This window comes from Delphinus delphis, chromosome 16 (genome assembly GCF_949987515.2).
Source record: "Delphinus delphis chromosome 16, mDelDel1.2, whole genome shotgun sequence".
NCBI lineage: Eukaryota > Metazoa > Chordata > Mammalia > Artiodactyla > Delphinidae > Delphinus > Delphinus delphis.
This window is the reverse complement of record NC_082698.1, coordinates 504000-522324: the sequence shown is the minus strand read 5'-3', so window position 1 is coordinate 522324 and position 18325 is coordinate 504000. Positions and strand designations below refer to the sequence as shown.

The following is an 18325-nucleotide window of genomic DNA, read 5'->3' as shown; positions in this document are numbered from 1 at the left end:
ATACAAACTTTTTGATTTTTTTTTCTATTTCTATGAAAATGCCATAGGAATACTGATAGAAATTGCATTCAGTCTGTAGATGGCTTTGGGTAGGATGGACATTTTAACAATATTAATTCTTCTGATCCATGAACACAGGATATCATTCCAGTTATTTGTGTCTTCAACTTCTTTCATCAAAGTCTTATTCTTTGCAATATACAGATCTTTCACCTGCTTGGTTATATTTATTCCTAAATATTTTATTGTTTTTCCTAAATATTCTATTGTTTTTGATGCTATTGTGAGTGTGATTGTTTTCTTTATTTCTTTTTTAGATATTTCATTGTTAGTGTGTAAAAATGTAACTGATTTATGCACGCTGATTTTGTATCCTGAAATTTTACTGAATTTGTTGTTACTAAAAGATTTTTGGTGGCATCTAAGATTTTCTATATATAAGATCATATCATGTGCAAATAGAGACAATTTTATTTCTTCCCTTCTAGTTTGGTTGCCTCTTATTTATTTTTCTTGCCTAATTGCTCTGGCTAGAACTTCCAGTGTGTTGAAAAGGAATGATGAGAGTGGGCATCCTTGTTTTGTTCTGATCTTAAAGGAAAAGATTTCAACCTTTCACCATTGAGTATGATGTTAACTGTGAGCTTGTAATATGTGGCCTTTGTTATGTTGAGGTACATCCCTTCTGTACCCAGTTCATTGAGAGTTTTTACCATGAAAGGATGCTGAATTTTGCCAAATGCTTTTTTCTGCTTCTATTGAGATGATCATATGATTTTTATGTTTTATTCTATTAATATGGTGACTCACAGTTACTGATTTGTGTATATTGACCCATTTTTCATCTTAGGGACAAATCCCCCTTGACCATGGTATATGATCCTTTTAATTACTTTTGAATTTAGTTTGCCAATACTTTGCTGAGGATTTTCACATCTATATTCATCAGGGATATTGGTCTATAGTTTTCTTGTACTGTTCTTATCTGGCTTTGATGTCAGGGTAATGCTGGCCTCATAAAATGAGTTTGGGAGTGTTCCCTCTTCTTCAATTTTTGGAAGAATTTAGGAAGGATTGGTATTAATTCTTTAAATAAATGTTAGTAGAATTCACCAGTGAAATCGTCTAGTCCTGAGCTTTTCTTTGTTGGGAGGTTTTTGATTACTGATTCGATCTCCTTACTAGTAATAGTTTGTTCAGATTATCTATTTCTTCGTGATTCAGTTTTGGTAGGTTGTAGGTTTCTAGGAATTCATCTGTTTTTTTCTAGGCTATCCAAGTTGTTGGCATATAAATAGTGGTCTCTTATGATCCTTTGTGTTTCTGTGGTATCAGGTGCAATGACTCGTCCCTCATTTCTGATTTTATTTATTTGAGTCCTCTCTTTTTTTCCCTAGTTAGTCTAGCTGAAGGGTCCACAACCAGGACAGAGGTTTGTCTGCCTCTCACCTGACACACAGCTGGGCAAGACTCCTGCCAGGTCCCTTGGCATATGTTGCTGGATCCCACAGCTCCCACAAAGGAAATTTTGTCCGCAGATGGATGCCAAATTGTTGTTGAGGGGGATACAATCTAGGGACAGCCATCTTGCTGACATCCAAGTATTTCATCTTGTACGACATTGGTCCTTCCCAATGGTCCTTCTGCCACGTCAGTGCTGTTACAATAAATTCTAACCTTTTGGTTTTTTTTTTTTTTAATGGGAATGGGGGAACCTATATATATATATATATTTTAAACCTGACAAATGTGAAAATAATCAAACATTTTGGGGAAAGAAATGGAGGGCCATTTGTCCACCAGGTATGACAATGCACTCTGGGGAATTCCCTGGCAGTCCAGTGGTTAGAACTTGGCGCTTTCACTCCGATCCCAATTTGGGGAACTGAGGTCCCACAAGCCACACGGCTCAGCAAAACAAAAAGAAAATGCATTCTGAAGCTACCATAATTAAAATAGCACAGTAGCACAGTCTGGACAGAGGGAGAGACACAGAGCAAGAGGAGGGGAGGCCAGCCAGAGCCTGGAGCCCCGGGGAGCTGAGGGCAGCAGGACGAGGGTTCAGGGCGGACAGAGGGAGAGACACAGAGCAAGAGGAGGGGAGGCCAGCCAGAGCCTGGAGCCCCGGGGAGCTGAGGGCAGCAGGACGAGGGTTCAGGGCGGACAGAGGGTGGGCTCTTCTTTAACAGTGTGGGAGATGGAGGTGGCTGTCCATCAGGAAGGAGCCCAAACCAGATCCCTGCAGCGCGCCAGCCCACAGGTACAACCCACAGGGGTTAGAGCTAGATGCTTTCAAATTACAGAAGTATTGGAAAAGGCAGAAGTAAGCTGTTTTCATTGTCGTGGGCTAGGGAAAGTCCTCTTAAGAAGGCAATAAAAAAATTACCCAGTTTCACAAATTAAACATTAGAATTTTTGAATGTCAAAAGACACATGAAAAAGTTGAAACATAAGTGACAGAATATCCGTGTGACACACAGACCAGGGGTCAGCTCCTTCGTGTGCCAGGAGTGCACTCAAAACAGGCAACAGCTCAGCGGACAGATTAGCAAAGTCCACGAATGGGCGTAAAGAGGAAAATTTTAAACAACGAATAGAGGTGAACAGATGCTTGGTCTCATTCATGGTCACAGAAACGCAGGTTAGCCCGAGACACTGAGCTTGGGGAAGCTGCAGAGGCCGCGAGCTGGAAGGGGGAGGGGGTCTGGCCCACACACACATGCACAGACACACGCACACGGCTGGGCCGGTGACTCACAAGGGAAGCTCCTCAGCAGCTCCGAAAACTGCAGATGGAACGGATGTAGCCCAGATTGTAGCCCCACTTGCGGGGCCTGAGGCCTCGTGAACACACTGTGGATGCACAGAGACGTCCACGTGAGGACGGCCCCTGCAGCGCTGGTCACAACAGCAAAACACAGGAACTGCCCTGAGTGGCGAGGGGCGGACCCCCACGTGCCCAGCTCCTGAGACAGACGCTGGCAGGGAGGTGGGTCAGGAGGGCGCGTCTCAGCCAGGCGGCCAGTGGAAACCAGACAGCCCTAGAACAACAGCAGGAGCCGGTGGCCCCAGACTTCCCCACAGACCAGGAAGGTGGGGTCTGAGGGTCATGTGAGGAGGCCAGGCAAGACGTCCCTGACAGGACCCCACCACTCAGCCAGGCTGAGGCTGGCCCTGGCTAGGTGTTGACCCTGGACCAGAGTGGGCCCAGGGCTGGAGGTGGGGGACTCACTGGTTGGGGTGGGGAGAGCACCGGGGCAGGGAGGTGGGGAGAGCCGGCCTCTGGGGGCCCGGCCTCTACTCCTGAGCTGTGTGACCCACCTCTCTGGAGTCACATGGCCCAGGGCCCCCACCAGCTCCTCCTGGCCCAGCTGTGCAGCCCCGGGCAGGTTCCTGAACCTCTCTGGTCTCAGCTTCCTGTGAGTGAAGCGGGGATAATGAAGCCCCACGTGCACGGTCCTGGGATGAGGCGAGAAGGCCAGATGGTGTTGGAGGACACCTGGCCGCGAGGGTTCGGCAGCCCCTCCAGGACCCAAGGGCTGAGGCCTGCCCTGTGAGCCTGTCCCAGCAGGCATGGGGTGAAGAGCCCCTCTCTCACAGGGGAAAACCCTGACTTCCAAACTGCAAGAAACCTGCCTTTCTTCCTCCTCAAATCGGTTTTTGAAGCATACACTTGAAAAAGAATAGGCTGGCCCTTTGAAGACAGGGCCTGTGCCAGGCGAGGGCCTGTGCCGGGGAGGTGGGCTGGGGTGGTGGCGCGGGGCCGGCACAGACCCCAGGCCCGGGAGCATGGGGGTGGCCCGGGGCCAGGAGAGTCGCCGCGCTGGGGGCAGGGGAGGCGGCCCTGTAAAGCGCAGGTGCTCCTGGCCCAGAGGAGCAGCGGCTGCCTGGGGACAGGTGCTGCCCGGGAGGCTGCGAGGCCCTGCCCCACGCCCAGTGGGTTCTCTGGTGCTGCCGCAGGCCCACATCTACTCTCTGGGGGCCACGCTGAAGGCAGCCCTCGACTATGTGACGGAGCCCGAGCCCCAGCCCAGGCTGAGCCGGGAGCTGGAAGCGCTGCTGGGCCAGATGCAGGCCGAGGACCCCCGGGACCGGCCCGACCTGCAGGTAGGCGCGAAGGCAGCCCCCGCTTCCCCCAGGCACGGCCCTGCGCCCCACGCGCCCCCAGCCAGCGCGCACGCACAGCCAGTGCGCACACGTGGGCCCCCACCCGCCCATCACCCGGGCTCCTTACTTCTTTACTCTGCATTTTTGCGATGAACGGCATGCATGATAACCATCACGGGCAGGACAGAATCCGCTGGTTTCACGAAGCAGATTCTGTCCCACGGGGATCACATAGCTCAGGACGCCCCGCTTCGTGATCCCGGCGCCTCGAGCAGAGCGGCGAGGGGGGACGGGGGCTGGGGCGGGGCTGAGCGCTGGCTCCGGTCACAGAGCATCATCGCACTGTGCGAGGAGAAGATGCAGCTCACGTCCTCCTGCCACCTGTGCCAGAGCCTCTCGGCTGCCGGGAGGAGGGTGCTCTCCATCGAGTCCTTCGGGGCGTTTCAAGGTAAGCACACAGGTGGACGAGCCTGCACACACGCCCAGGCATGTGCACGCCCTCACACATGCACACATGGGTGGCACAAGCATTAACACGATCACGTACACACACGTTCGCACCAGCGTGTTCGCCGTGTAAGCCACCCACGCTGACATGCACACGGATGCAGACAGATCACGTGTGCTCCCACAGCACACATGGAAACATACAAGCATGTGCAAACTCGGACACGCCTATTTAGACTATTAACTCACACAGCGAGCACACCCCCGTGCACACGCAGCACACACCCCCAGTTTCCCACACGCACAAACACGTCTGCAAACGTGCACACACTTACACGCTCTGACCCACAATTGGAGGTGAGAGGCAGGTCATATGGGAAGTGACTGCCCTCAGGACCGGTCGCCTCTGTCCTCTCCTGTGGGCGTTGGGGACACGGACACAGCACCGCCAGTCTGGTGGCCACACAAGCTGTTGCTGAAGCGTCTGGGATTTTCACGGCTCACAAGGCATAACCTTGGGTGGCATTTTGAACAAATGCCAACGTCTGCTCTGCGCTGTGCTCGCAGCAGGGAGTCTGGAGGGTCCTGAGGGGAGGTGTGGAGCCTCTGGGAGCGGCAGGGCCCCTCCCCCAGCCAAGCGAGCGGCATTTCCCACCACGTTGGCATTTGTGACACTGCAGCACCAGGCCCGCTGGCGGCTCTAACATCAGGGAGGGCGTTAACGCTGAGAGCAGAGGCTCCGTCGAGGGGGCTGCAGGCCACTGGGAGGGGAGGGCGTGTGTCTCTAGAGGGGCTCACACAGACACGCGTGTGGAGGATCGTACGTCAGGACGAGCTGGGGCTGCTGCCAGGTTTAATTTATTCCTTTGGGGAGCATCACTGTGTAACCGTAATAGCAAAACCATGTGCTTTTTGGATGAGCTAATTAGACAGGCCTCAGGAAACCCCTTCGGGAAGCTCATCCTGGATTGGGTGGCGGGGGGGACCGAGAGCCTTCGGAGACTCAGTACTTAGCCAAGATGGTGTGATTAAGGAAGCAGATGAGGACGTTTCTGGGCCAGTCCTGAGGGAAGGGGTGGGGGCCTGGGAGGCCCCGTGCTCTCTGTGATGGGTGGGGGTCCAGGGGTCCTGCAGGAGTGGGTGCCTTGGTGGCCGTGAGCGTGGGGATTGCAGGGGGAGGTCGATCCTGGCCGTGGCCCTCGGCTGTAATCACGTCTTGCTTTTGCCCAGATGTCAGTGAGATCACCTGGAGGGAGAGACTGGCTCCAAAAAGTGTGGGGCCCAAGAGGCAGCCAGGGGACCGCTCTGCGGACCCAGCGGCCCTGCCTGCCCTGGAGGGCCAGCCCCCGAGCCCCGCCGGAGAAAGCCTGGAGCACCCGGGGACCCCGCCCTCCAAGGCTCTGCTGTCAGCCCCTGTGAAAAACGGAGAAAGCCCGGGCCAGGAGGGGCTGGTCCCCGAGAGGCTGGCCTGCCTCCTCCTGGACGCCCAGCGGCCCCTGGGGGACCCGGACAGAGGCTTCCTGGAGAGGAGCCGCCTGAGGAAGGTGCAGACGCTGCCCCGGCTCCCGCCCTGCAGCCCCGAGGCCGGCGCCCTCTGCCTGTCGCTGACCAGCACGAAAACCCAGCCACCGGCACCAGAATTCTTCCCTCCAGACCCCAGGAAGCCCTTTCCGGAGGGGAAAAATGGCCTGACTAGCTCCCAGGCACAGCCCGAATCCAGTCTGTGGCCGGAGCGAGACGCCGAGCTCCGGCGCGTTGGGGACAGGGCGGCGCGTGGCCGGGGCCCCACGGAGGAAAGCCCCCTGCCCGGTTCCAAGGGCCCTCGCGATGCCGGCAGAGACCCAGGGACTCCGGAGCCTGATGACGGGACTGCGGACAGAGCCGGGGAGCCGGGCGGAGCAGCCCTGGAGCAGGTGGGTGACCGTGGCCCGCGTGGCCCGGGAGGGGCCTGCGTGCACACGCACCGTGCACGCCCTCCCTCCGCAGGCGTGGGCTCTTGAGTACGAAGTAAGTCGCTCCCCTAAGGTGGGTGCCTGTGAGCATCTCGGGACGAAGTCACCTGGGGTTCGGTGGCCCGAACACACGTGTGTCTGTGCAGCAGTGCTGGCTCCACCAGCTTCATTCCCACCATGCTTTGCTGACCCAGAGGTCAAAGGGGAGGGCAGACTCTGAGTTACATTTTTATTCATATCCTGATAAGCACCTGAGGGTAATTTACTTGAAAAATATGGTTACTTTAAAATGAAAGCCATCCTGGAGACCCCAGTGCGTTGACACGTGCTCGATGCCCACATGCTGTCTGCTCAGCCCAAACCATCTCCACCGGCCTCCCCACGTCCACCCGCCCGACCACACTCATGCACCCGGAGCGCCCAGGCACCGGAGTGAAAACCTCAGGCCTGAGCCCAGGGCTCTGCTCACCTTCAAATGCCCGCCAGCCTCACAGACAGCCCACCTCCCGCATGGGTAAACTGAGGCTGGGGGCCGCCATGAGGAGGGTGGGTGGTCGCTGAAGGGCAGAGCTGATTGGGACCCCAGCCATGGTCTTAACCACCAGGCTTCCCTGCCCCGAAGGCTCAAGGGATCAGGGCCCACCAGACCTCGGCCCCCACACAGGTCACAACCCGTCAGGTGTCAGGGCTGGTCCAGAGTCGGGGACCCAGATCTCCTCTGGAGAGCACGTCCTGGGTGCAAAGCTGGCTGCTCCAACCCCACATGTAGCAGGAGGCTTGGGGGGCCCTGTGCCCCAGAACCTGGGCCCCTGGCCAGGCACAGGCTGGATGAGGCAGGCAGTGAAGTCTCAGGACCGAGGCAGCTACACCCTGGGCACAGAGGGGGGTCCAGGAGGGGTGAAGACACTGCCTCTGGAACCTTCCTCTGAACATGCACTTCTGTGTCCAAGCGGGCGGTTGTACTCCCAGCTCTTCCCGTGGCCGCAAAGCAGAGAACTGCCTTCCAGCTGAACTCATTCTTCTGACTCTGGGACTTTAATCTGTGGTGGGGGGGGGGGCAGTACGAGGGAAGGGGAAGCCATAGCATAAATTTACCATCTTAACCATTTCAAGCGTACGGGACAGTGGCGTTAGGCACATTCACGCTGTTGTGCAATCATGACCGGCATCCATCCCTGGAACTTTGTCATCATCCCAGACTGAAACTATGTCCGCATTAAACACTTACCCGCCATCCCTGCCCCGGCCCTGATAACCGCTCATCTACTTTCTGTCTCTACGGGTGTGACTGCTCTCAGTCTTTGATAGAAGAGAAATCATACAATGTTTGTCCCCTTTTGACTAGCTTACCTCACGGACCACAGTGTCCTCAGGCTTCGTCTATGTTGTAGCTGTGGCAGAATTCCCTTCCTTTTTAAGGCTGAATAGTGTCCATCTTATGGACGGACCACGTGATGCTTATCCATCCATCTGCCAATGGCGCTTGGGTTGCTTCCACATGTTAGCTCTCGTGAGTCATGCTGATTTGAACATGGGTGTGCAAATACGTCTTCAAGACCCTGCTTTTAAGTGGAATTGCTGGGTCAGATGGTAATTCTACGTCTGATTCTTTGAGGAGCCTCTGCTGTTTTCCACGTCGTTGCACCGTTTTACGATCCCACCTGCCGTGCACAGGTGCTGGTTTCTCCACGTGCACCCCCAGCACCTGTTGTGCTGACGTGGGGACTCTCCCAGCCCATCATGCCAGGAGTGTGCTGTGTGGGGCAAACCCCACGTGTTTGAGGTGGTCCCTGCCCTGTCGTCTTCCTCCATGCATCCGTCTGAGGTGCCCACACACTGAATGTGGCTCCTCCCCCTGCCCCCCTCAGGGCGTCTCCCTGCAGGACCTCCTGTCTAAGCTGGGCCGGCCCTTCAAGGAGTACGAGCTCTGGGCTCTGTCCCACGCATGCCTCAGCACCCTGCGGACGCACGGCCAGCACCCAGGTGACGTCCTCCCATGGGTCCTCGTCCAGCCCACCGACCCCCAGCATGTCCGGGCCAGGACCCAGGGCCACACGTGGCCTCTGTCGCGCGTGTGGGCTGTGTGGACAGCCTGGGGCTGGGTGGCAGTGTCCACCCTGTGAGCCGGGGGCGGCCTGGGGGTATCTACTCTGGTCTCAGGACCAAGGGGGTCAGAGGGCATCTTCAAACGTGGGCCTCCTCCTGCTGAGGAGGGGCGGAAGCTGTGTGGTGGCCCTGGGCCACACCCTCTCAGCAGGGGCGACGCTGTCCCCAAGGAGACGAAGGTTGGCTGGGGCGGGGGGGGGGGGGTGGCCCTCGGACGTTAGACTCGTTTGTGACCCCTGAAGCTCAGCCCTACCAGGCAGAGGGACCAGCCTCCGGCCCCACGGTGGTCCTAGCAGGGCAGGGGCGCTGCTCTCTGGCCTCCCTCGGGTTCTGTGAGCCTCAGGCCTGTGGGTATGAAGCGCTGGCACCCAGCCTCCCCTGGGACCCCTCCCAGGGCCGCGCTCGGCGGGTGGGTCACGTCCCTCTGTCCCCCTCCTCTTCCCGCAGCTCCTGTGCCCCAGGGCTGGCTCAGATGGCCCTTCCGTGGCCTGTCGCCCAGGCTTCTGGGAAGGGGAGCCAGCACTTGGCCCCTGTGCTGTGTCCAGCGAGGGCCCCAGCATCCCCGCACTCCCTGGGTGGCTTGGGAGCCCGTGGGGTGGCTGAGAGAGGGGGCTGCCCCACGACCGTGGCTCTGCCGGCCCTGAGGGGGATCAGGTCCCCCAGTGAGTCTACAGCCGCCCTGACCCTCGCCTTCCCTTGCAGCCTACCTGTGTCTGGACTCCGTGCTGGTGGCCGAGGATGGAACCGTGCTTTTCGGGCCACCTCCCGCCAGCGGTGCGTAAGCGGGCCCCCCCGGGGGGCTGCGCTCTGGTTCCGACAGCCAAGGCTGAAGGCAAGCTCAGTGGGTTTGGGGTTTTCTGTCTCAGGTGCTTACAACTCGTTCTTTCTGGCTCCCGAGGTCGCAGAGCAAAAGCTGACGACTGAGAAGGTACCTGGGCCCCCCCCACCCCTTCCCGTGGCCCCCTGCCCCGCTCCGTGGTGCCCACGCTCCGTGGTGCCCCGTCCAGAGAGCCTGAGAGGGGGAGGGGTGGGGAGAGGATGGGCCGAGCATCAGGACTCAGCAGGGTCAAGGCGACCCCCCCAACGCAGCCCCCGCATCCAGAGCCCAGCTCTGCAGGGGCCTCCCGGAGGGTGACGGGGTGTCATCTGAGCCTGGACTTCAGCTCCGGGCAGTGCTCACAAGACCCCACAGCTGAACTTTCAGGGATGTTTGCCAGATGCTTATCAAACACAGCGTTATTAAAAATTCAATTGTACAGACTTAAAATCAAGTAAATTATATTCAGAACCAAGGTAGAACTTCCGCTTTCGGGAACGTGGGGGAGACGTAAGTTCCCTGCCCCCCAACAAAGCACGCCGTTCTGAAAGCTGGCGTGTGAGGACAGAAAGGCCAGGGCCCTGGGCCCCGGGGGGCGACGGTCCTAAGAGTCCTGGGTGTCCTTCCTGCCTCACACGTGGAGGATGAGGAAGCACATCTGGGAAACACCAGCGGACACAGCAGAAGCCCAGCGGAAGCCCGCATGCTGGAGCTGGAGCAGTAGGACAAAGGGAGGGCGGCCCGCCCAGGCCAGGTGCTGTCGGAAAAGGCTGAGCATCCAGCCTGTGCCCAGGACCCCTGCCCATCAGTGAGACGTGCCCCTCCCGGGGTGGGAGTGTGAGTCAGAGGAGGCCTCAGGAAGAGCTGGGACTTTCACCATCACCCAGTGGTAACGAGGCAACCTCCCCTCAAAAACAAAGAAAATCGCTAAAAATGAAATACTTAGATGTAAGTCTAACAAAGCATGTACAGGACTCGTATGCTGAAAACTAAGGAGAGGCAAAGCCTCAACTCAGTAATCTAAGCACCCACCTCAAAAGAAGAGTGAAATAGACCCAAAGCAGAAGGAAGGGAACAGTGAAGCTGAGAGCAGGACTCAGTGAAGTGAAAACAGAAAAACAGTAGAGAAAACCAGTGAAATGAAGGGCTGGCTCCTGGAAGAGACGAATAATATTAACAAACTTCTAGCAAAACTGACAAAGCAAGAAGAGAAGGAAGACACAAATTGCCGATGTCAGGAATGACTCAGGGGACATCCCTGCAGACCCTGCAGACGCCAAAAGGGTGATGGAACACCACAGACAACTCCCCACACGTAAAATCAATGACTTAGATGAAATGGACCCTGCAGACACCAAAAGGGTGATGGAATACCACAGACAACTCCCCTGCAGACCCTGCAGACACCAAAAGGGTGATGGACATCCCTGCAGACCCTGCAGACACCAAAAGGGTGATGGACATCCCTGCAGACCCTGCAGACACCAAAAGGGTGATGGACACCACAGACAACTCCCCACACATGAAACCAATGACTTAGATGAAATGGACCCTGCAGACACCAAAAGGGTGATGGAATACCACAGACAGCTCCCCACACATAAAATTCAATGACAGATGAAATGGACCAAATCTTTAAAAATATAAACTACAACTCACCCAAGATGAAACAGGCCTTTGAATAGCTCCATAACTGTTGAGGAGATTGAATTTGTAATTTTTTTTTTTGCGGTACATGGGCCTCTCACTGTTGTGGCCTCTCCCGTCGCGGAGCACAGGCTCCGGACGCGCAGGCTCAGCAGCCATGGCTCACGGGCCCAGCCGCTCTGCGGCATGTGGGATCTTCCCGGACCGGGGCACAAACCCGCATCCCCTGCATTGGCAGGCGGACTCTCAACCACTGCGTCACCAGGGAAGCCCTGAATTTGTCATTTTTAAACTCTCAAAAATAAATCTCTAGGCCAAGACGTTTTCACTAGGGTGGTATACCAAATGTTTAAAGAAGAATTAATACCAATTCTACACAGTCTTTTCCAGAAAACAGAAGTGAACACTTCCCAATCCATTTGATGAAGCCTAATATTACCCCGATACCAAAACCAGACAAAGATAGTACAAAAAATATGTATATAGGTCAATATCCCTCATGAATATAAAGGCAAAAATCCTTGACAAAATATATGCAAATAGAATTCACTAAGATATAAAAACAATTATACACCATAAACAAGTGGGGGTTATTCCAGGGACATAAGGCTGGTTCAGTATTTGAAAACCAATCAGTGTAGTCCAACATATTAACCAACTAAAGAAGAAAAATCCCATGATCACATTAACTGATGCAGAAAAAGCATTTGACAAAATTTAACACCCATCTATTAAAAAAAAACTCAGAAAAATAGAAATAGAAGAAACTTCCTCAACTTAATAAAGATCATCTACCAAAAAAACTGTACAGTTAACATCATACTTAGTGGAAAGACTAAATGCTTTCCCCCTAAGATCAAGAACAAAGCAAGGATGCCCACTCTCACCACCCTATTCAACATTGTACTGGAAGTTCTAGCCACTACAATAAGGCAAGAAAAGCAGGTAAAAAGCATAAAGGCCAGGAAGGAAGAAATAATACTGTTTGCAGACGACGTAACTGTCGACATAGAAAATTCCAAGCAATTCCAAAGAATCTCGAAAAAAGCCTCCCAGAACTTAGAATTGAGTTTTGAAAGGTCACAGGATATAAGATAAACATTCAAAAATCAATTGTATTTCTATATACTAGAAATGAACATGTGGACACCAAAATTAAAAACACAGTACATTTACAATCACTCCCCCAAAAATGAGATACTTAGATGTGAATCTAACAAAGCACGTACAGAATTTATATGCTGAAGACCACAAAAGCCTGCTGAAAAAGATATATCAAAGAAAATCTTAGGAATGGAGGGCTAGGCAAAGAGCTTTTAGACTTGACACCAAAAGCACTATCCATAAAGTTTTCCACAAAAGGAAAAATGGATAAATTGAACTTCATCAAAATTTAAAACTGGCCAAGTGGCATTTATTCCATGTATGGCTGGCTGACTCAACAATTGAGAGTCAGTGTAATACATCACATGGACTAAAGAAGAAAAATCATAACAATAGATGCTAAGCTTTTGACAAAATTTAGCACCCATTCATAATAAAAACTCTTAGCAAACAAGGAAAAGAGGGAAATTTCCTCAACTTGATAAAGAATATCTACAAAAAAGCCAACAGGTAGCATAAGTAATGGTGAGAAACTAGATGCTTTCCCCCTAAGATTGGGAAAAAGGCAAGAATGTCTCCTCTCATCACTCCTATTCAACATCGTACTGGAAGTTCTAGCTAATGCAATAAGACAAGAAAAGAAAATGGATGTAGATTGAGAAGGAAGAAATAAGACTGTCTTTGTTTACAGGTGACATGACTGCCTAAGTAGGAAATCCCAAAGAATCAACAGAAATCTCCTGGAACTAATAAGCAGTTGTAGCAAGATTGCAGGTAGAAGATTAAAATACAAATGTCAATTGCTTTCCTGTTTACCAGCAATGAACAATTGGAATTTGAAATTAAAAATACAATACCAGGGCTTCCCTGGTGGCGCAGTGGTTAAGAATCCGCCTTCCAATGCAGGGGACACAAGTTCGATCCCTGGTCGGGGAACTAAGATCCCACATACCCCGGGGCAACTAATCCCGCGCGCCACAACTACTAAGCTCGCGCACCTCAACTAGAGACTGCGTGCTGCAAACTACAGAGCCCACGTGCCCTGGAGCCTGTGCGCCACAACTAGAGAGGAAAAACCGCACACCACAACTAGCAAGAAGCCCACGCACAGAAATGAAAGATCCCGCGTGCCACAACTAAGACCAGACACAGCCATTTAAAAAATGATTAATTAATTATTTTTTTAAAAATACCATTTACGTTAGCACCAAAAAAATTACTTATGTATAAAATTTAGGAAAATGTGTATAAGATTCATATGAGGAAAACTGTAAAATTCTGATGAAAGAAACTGAAAATGATCTAAATAAATGGAGAGATAGTCCATGTTCATGGATTGGAAGACTCAATATTATTAAGATGTCAGTTCTTCCCAATTTGATCTATAGATTCAATGCAATTTCAGTGAAAATCCCAGCAAGTTATTTTGTTGGTATCAACGAACTGATTCTTAGGTTTTTATGTAGAGGCAAAAGACCCAGCATAGCCAACACAATATTGAAGGAGAAGAACAAAGTCAGAGGACTGACACTACCCAGCTCTAAAACTTACCGTAAGCCACAGTAATCAAGTGTGGTTTCGGCAAAAGAAAAGACAAAAAATAAATGGAACAAAGTAGCCCAGAAATAAACCCACACAAATACAATTAACTGGTCTTTGGCAGAGGAGAAAGGACGGTCTGCTCAACAAGCGGTGCTGTAACAACGGGACAGCCACAGGCCAAAAAAAACCTTTACAGAGACCTTGGTGCACTTTCATAAAAGTTAACTCAAAATGGAACATAGGCCTAAAAGGAAATTCAAAGCTATAAAACTTCTAGAAAATAACAGGAGAAAATCTAGGCAGTGAGTCTTCAGATACCACACCGAAAGCATGATCTATGAAAGAAACACTCGATGTTAGATTTCATTCAGATTAAATGCTTGATTTTAATGCTGTGCTCTGTAAAAGACACAGTTAAGAGAATGAGAAGACAAGCCACAGATGGGAGAACTATTTGCAAAACACGTATCTGATAAAGGACTTGTATCCCAAATATGCCAAAAGCTCTCAGAAGTGCACAGTAAGAAAGCAAATAACCCAATTAAAAAGTGGGCAAAAGATCTGAACAGACACCTCACCAGAGAAGGTGTCAGATGGCAAGTGAGCACGTGAAGGTATTCTATTTCATACGGCATTTGGGAACCGCAACTTAAAACCATGAGCCACCACTACACACTTACTAGAAAGGCTAACGTCCAAAACACTGACAGTACCAGATGCTAGCGAGGGTGTGGAGTGACACTGCCGAGGGGGATGCAAGACGGTGCAGCCCTTAGGAAGACAGTTTGCTGGTTTCCTACAAAACTAAACATGCAATGACCATACAACCCAGAAATTGCACTCATAAGACATTTTTCCTGGAGAAATGAAACTTATGTTCACACAAAGTCCTGGACACGAATGTTTGTGGCAATTTTATTTGCAGTAGCTACAGCCTGGAAACAACTCAGATGTCTTTCAGCGGGTGGCGCGTCCACACCGCAGAGCGGCAGCAGCGGTGAGGGGAACGGAGTGTTGACGAGGCGACCACCAGTTGATGGGGCTGAGAGAGAAAGGCGCCCCGAAAGGCCGCATATCGTAGGACTCCATTTACGTGAAATGATGAAATTAAGAAGTGGAGAACAGATGAGCAGTTGCCGGCGACTAAGTTGGGAGGGGACAGGACGGATCCTGGTGACGGAAATGTCCTGCATCTCCCGGCGTCCACGCCAGGGGGCAGGTTGTGATACCACGCTACAGCCTTGTAAGATGTCACTGCGGTGGGGAGCTGGGTGGAAGGCACACGGGGTCCCACTGGATTACTTCCTACAACTATGTGAATCTACAGTTACCTCCAAGTAAAAAGCTTAATTTTTTTAAAGGTTGATAAATACTCAAAACTGAGAACTTCCTCATGATTTGCTCTAGTTGACTGTTGCCTGGGCAGGAGCCCTAGAGGAAGGGCCCATCTCTCCCCCTGCCCGGCTCACTGGCACCACCATGGCAGCTTGGAGCTGGCCACACGGGAGTCTTCACACCGTGGAAATCAGCAAATGCTGAACTCAGGGCTTGATTCGTTGTTTTGTCAATTGACTAGACTTGACGTAATGGAGGAAACATGAACAACACAATTAAACTGAAAAGTGTGTCAGGTCTGTACAAAAGCTCTGGGAAATACTCCTTTGGGGATTCAGCCACTGTTACCTGACTCAGCACAGATGTCAGCTGTGTCTCTGGTTTCACTTTCTCTTACTTTTCGAGAGAAACGAAGGTATCGGCCACGTGTACATCGGAACCACGTGTTGGTCACAGGTCGGCTGCAGATGCAAGGGTAGAGGGTGAAAATCGGGGAAGGCGTTCAGGGAGAAGCAGTTGACTCTGGAACTCACAGGGAAGAGCACCGCCCTTTTCATTATTATTCTCAAGTGCGTGCGACGCATCCTTTCTATCAGCACGTTTTAGAATAAACCTCTTTGTGTACCAAGAGGCCTGGGTTTCTGTTCAGAGAGCCTGTCCTTAGCCATTTAGCAGCATAGCACGGTTTCTGGGGGACTCCTGGCCTCGGGCTCCCTGAGGTGCCACCTTTGCCCTCGTGGAGAGAGAGCTGGGGAGGTCCAGCCGGGGCACCAGGTCTTCCTCGTCACACTGAGACTTACAGGCCTGTGGGTACTTGGTAACCATGCATATTCCCAGGCCAGGCCCCCGGGTTCTGGCTCAGGGTCTGCGGAAGCTCCCAGCCCTGGGGGACGGTGCCTGGTGCGCCCTTGGCGGGGCCCGAGCGGGGGCAGGTCTGCTGAGCCAGCCGGCTGTCTCCCCTCCTCCACCCAGGCGTCTGTGTACTGCGTGGCCGCGATCCTGTGGACAGCAGCCAAGTTCAGCATCCCCCGAGACCACAAACTGGCCCTGCCACGCAGGCTCAAGACGCTCCTCCTGCACATGGCCAGACGCAGCGCCCAGGAGCGGCCGTCCGCGGCCGAGGCCATCGAGGTAACTGGGCCGCGGTGGGGGGGGGCCCAGCTCAAGGTCCAGGGCCCGGGACACGGGTTCTCGTTTCTGGGGCAGGTCAGTGCTGTTGGACAGGGGAGGACATGGCTTCATTTGTGGACGGGCGGTGAGGCGTCTCTGCTGCTCGATGCCGGCCTTCCCCCCAGATGGTCCTGTGTCTCCAGTGCATCCACCGGCCGGAGAGTGGCTGGGGATGTCCTGGACCCGAGCGCTGACCCCTGACCCCCTGCAGCGCATCCCCCACATGCCCGACTTGCCCGCACTCCTCCGAGGGTCCTCCAGGCTGGGTCAGGGGGAGCCCCGTCGCTCCGTGGCTTCCCAGCTCAGGACAGCCAGGAAGGACAGCTAGAGACTCTGAATTTCAGCCCAGGCCCCTGAGGCTGGGGTGCACGTGGCTCTGCCCAAGAAGGGGTGCCACGGGGTCCCCCGGAGAGAAGCCCCCGGGCCGCCTGGCTGCCACCGCACGCTCCAACGGGCTCCGCTGAGGGAGTGAAGCGGGCCGGTGCCCCAGGCGTGCTGGACGCGGGCCTGTGCTTTGCTTTCAGACCTGCAGCGGTTACCTCCTGCACAGAGGCATGGACAGCAGAAAGATCCTAGCCCACCTGAGGGCATCGACCTGCACGGTAAGCTGGGCACCGCGGAGACCCCGCAGGCCCTTTGTCCTACCCTGGGGCCGCAGAGGTGAGGCTCCTTGCTCTTCCGTGTTTACTGAATAGATGCGTGGAGACTCTAGGGCGGAAGGCAGGTCACCCTTCATCCTCCCGACGTGACTTTCCTTGGCTCCTTCACCGCCAACGAGCCTACAGAGCAGCCCCTCCCGCAGGCTCACACCTGGTCTCTGTTGACCCCTGGCACGTGTGGGCGGGGGCGCACCCTGGGGGTCCCGCCGAGGGACACTCAGTGCCTGTCGGCGTCCTGCCATGCTGACCGGCCAGGGCCCCGTCGGGCAGTGACAGGGTCCCTCGGATGCAGACGGGAGCACACAGCAACTCTGGGGAGTGTGGGTTCTGGCGGTCTTCCCATGCCCCGGAAACCCACCGGAACCCGGCTGCACTGGGCAGCCCCACGCCCCAGGGGCTCCCGCTCCAGAGAAACAGGCCTGCGAGTCAGCACAGGTGGGGGGCTCGCGCCGCGGGGCTCTGCTCTGCACCCCCGGGGCCTTGCGCCCGTCTCAACCGGGAGCTGTCCGTGTCCTTCTGCCCCAGGTTCGCCAGGAGGAAGAGACCATCGGTCTGCAAAACGCCTTCTTGGTGGCTGAACTGAGCCCCAGCACAGCAGCTGCGCCCAGGCCCGGCTCAGGTGGGCCCCGGGACCGGCCTGTCCCCACCGCCCCTGCCCTGCAGGCCCCTCGCCCCGCACCGCGCCCCTGCTGCCATCCCCCCAGAGGCTGCCTCCGGGAATCCAGCCCCAAGTGGACGCCACCTCCGGACGTGGCTGAGACCGCAGGCAGCGTGCCCGCAGCTGGCCCCCGGCTGCCCTGCTCTGGGCTCCCACCGGCCCCTCTGGCCCCGGCCTCTCAGGCCTCGCTCAAGTCAGCCCTCCTGTCTCACCAGCAGCCGTAGCAGGCGACTCGCCTCCACCTCCGCACCCCGCACTGATGACCCAGCTCTTGTCTTGCCCTGTCTGCGCCTCAGTGGCACCTACGAAGACCCTTCCCCACGGGCCCGTCCAAGCCTCCGGTCTGTGGCTGGGTCTTCTGGCCTTTTCCGTCACTCCAGCCCCCCACCGAGCACCGCACCCCCTCCCTGCCTGCTCGGGGCAGCCCTGGACTCCAGGCCCCTCCCTCAGGCCTCTCCCTGGAGTCTCCCTTCCTCCCAGTGCCCCTGAGCCTTCCTGGGCCCTTCAAGTCAGCACCCCACTAAGGCCGGCACCCACTAAGGCCAGCACCCACTAAGGCCGGCACCCACCCTGCTCACCCCATGTTTGTCTCCAGGCTTCCTGCAGATCAGCAGTGACAGCAGGCTGGTGGCCGTGCAGGGGCCGGTGCCCGGCCAACCCTCCTGCCTCCAAGGGGCCACGTTGCTGCCAGAGGCGTTCGCCTCCCCGGCCACTCACTTCAGGCCCATCGTCCTCGCTGCCAATGCTGGTGTCGCCAGGTGAGTGTCCCCACCCAGGGGCT

At 54.5% G+C, this 18325-nt stretch overlaps 1 protein-coding gene across 2 annotated transcripts in view; it reads left to right on the top strand.

Annotated features, from left to right (window-relative positions):
- The window catches only part of KNDC1 (kinase non-catalytic C-lobe domain containing 1), a 61528-nt gene that overhangs the window by 17000 nt on the left and 26203 nt on the right, over positions 1-18325 (top strand). The window contains exons 4-14 of one of the 2 annotated variants that reach the window (XM_060033817.1): positions 3961-4107; positions 4438-4555; positions 5785-6467; positions 8375-8489; positions 9315-9386; positions 9455-9540; positions 16030-16188; positions 16752-16829; positions 17412-17505; positions 17763-17885; positions 18140-18302. In XM_060033817.1, the coding sequence (XP_059889800.1) occupies positions 3961-4107; positions 4438-4555; positions 5785-6467; positions 8375-8489; positions 9315-9386; positions 9455-9540; positions 16030-16188; positions 16752-16829; positions 17412-17505; positions 17763-17885; positions 18140-18302 (1838 nt within the window). The remainder of the gene's footprint in view (positions 1-3960; positions 4108-4437; positions 4556-5784; positions 6468-8374; positions 8490-9314; positions 9387-9454; positions 9541-16029; positions 16189-16751; positions 16830-17411; positions 17506-17762; positions 17886-18139; positions 18303-18325) is intronic. The other variant, XM_060033818.1, reaches the window with a different exon arrangement.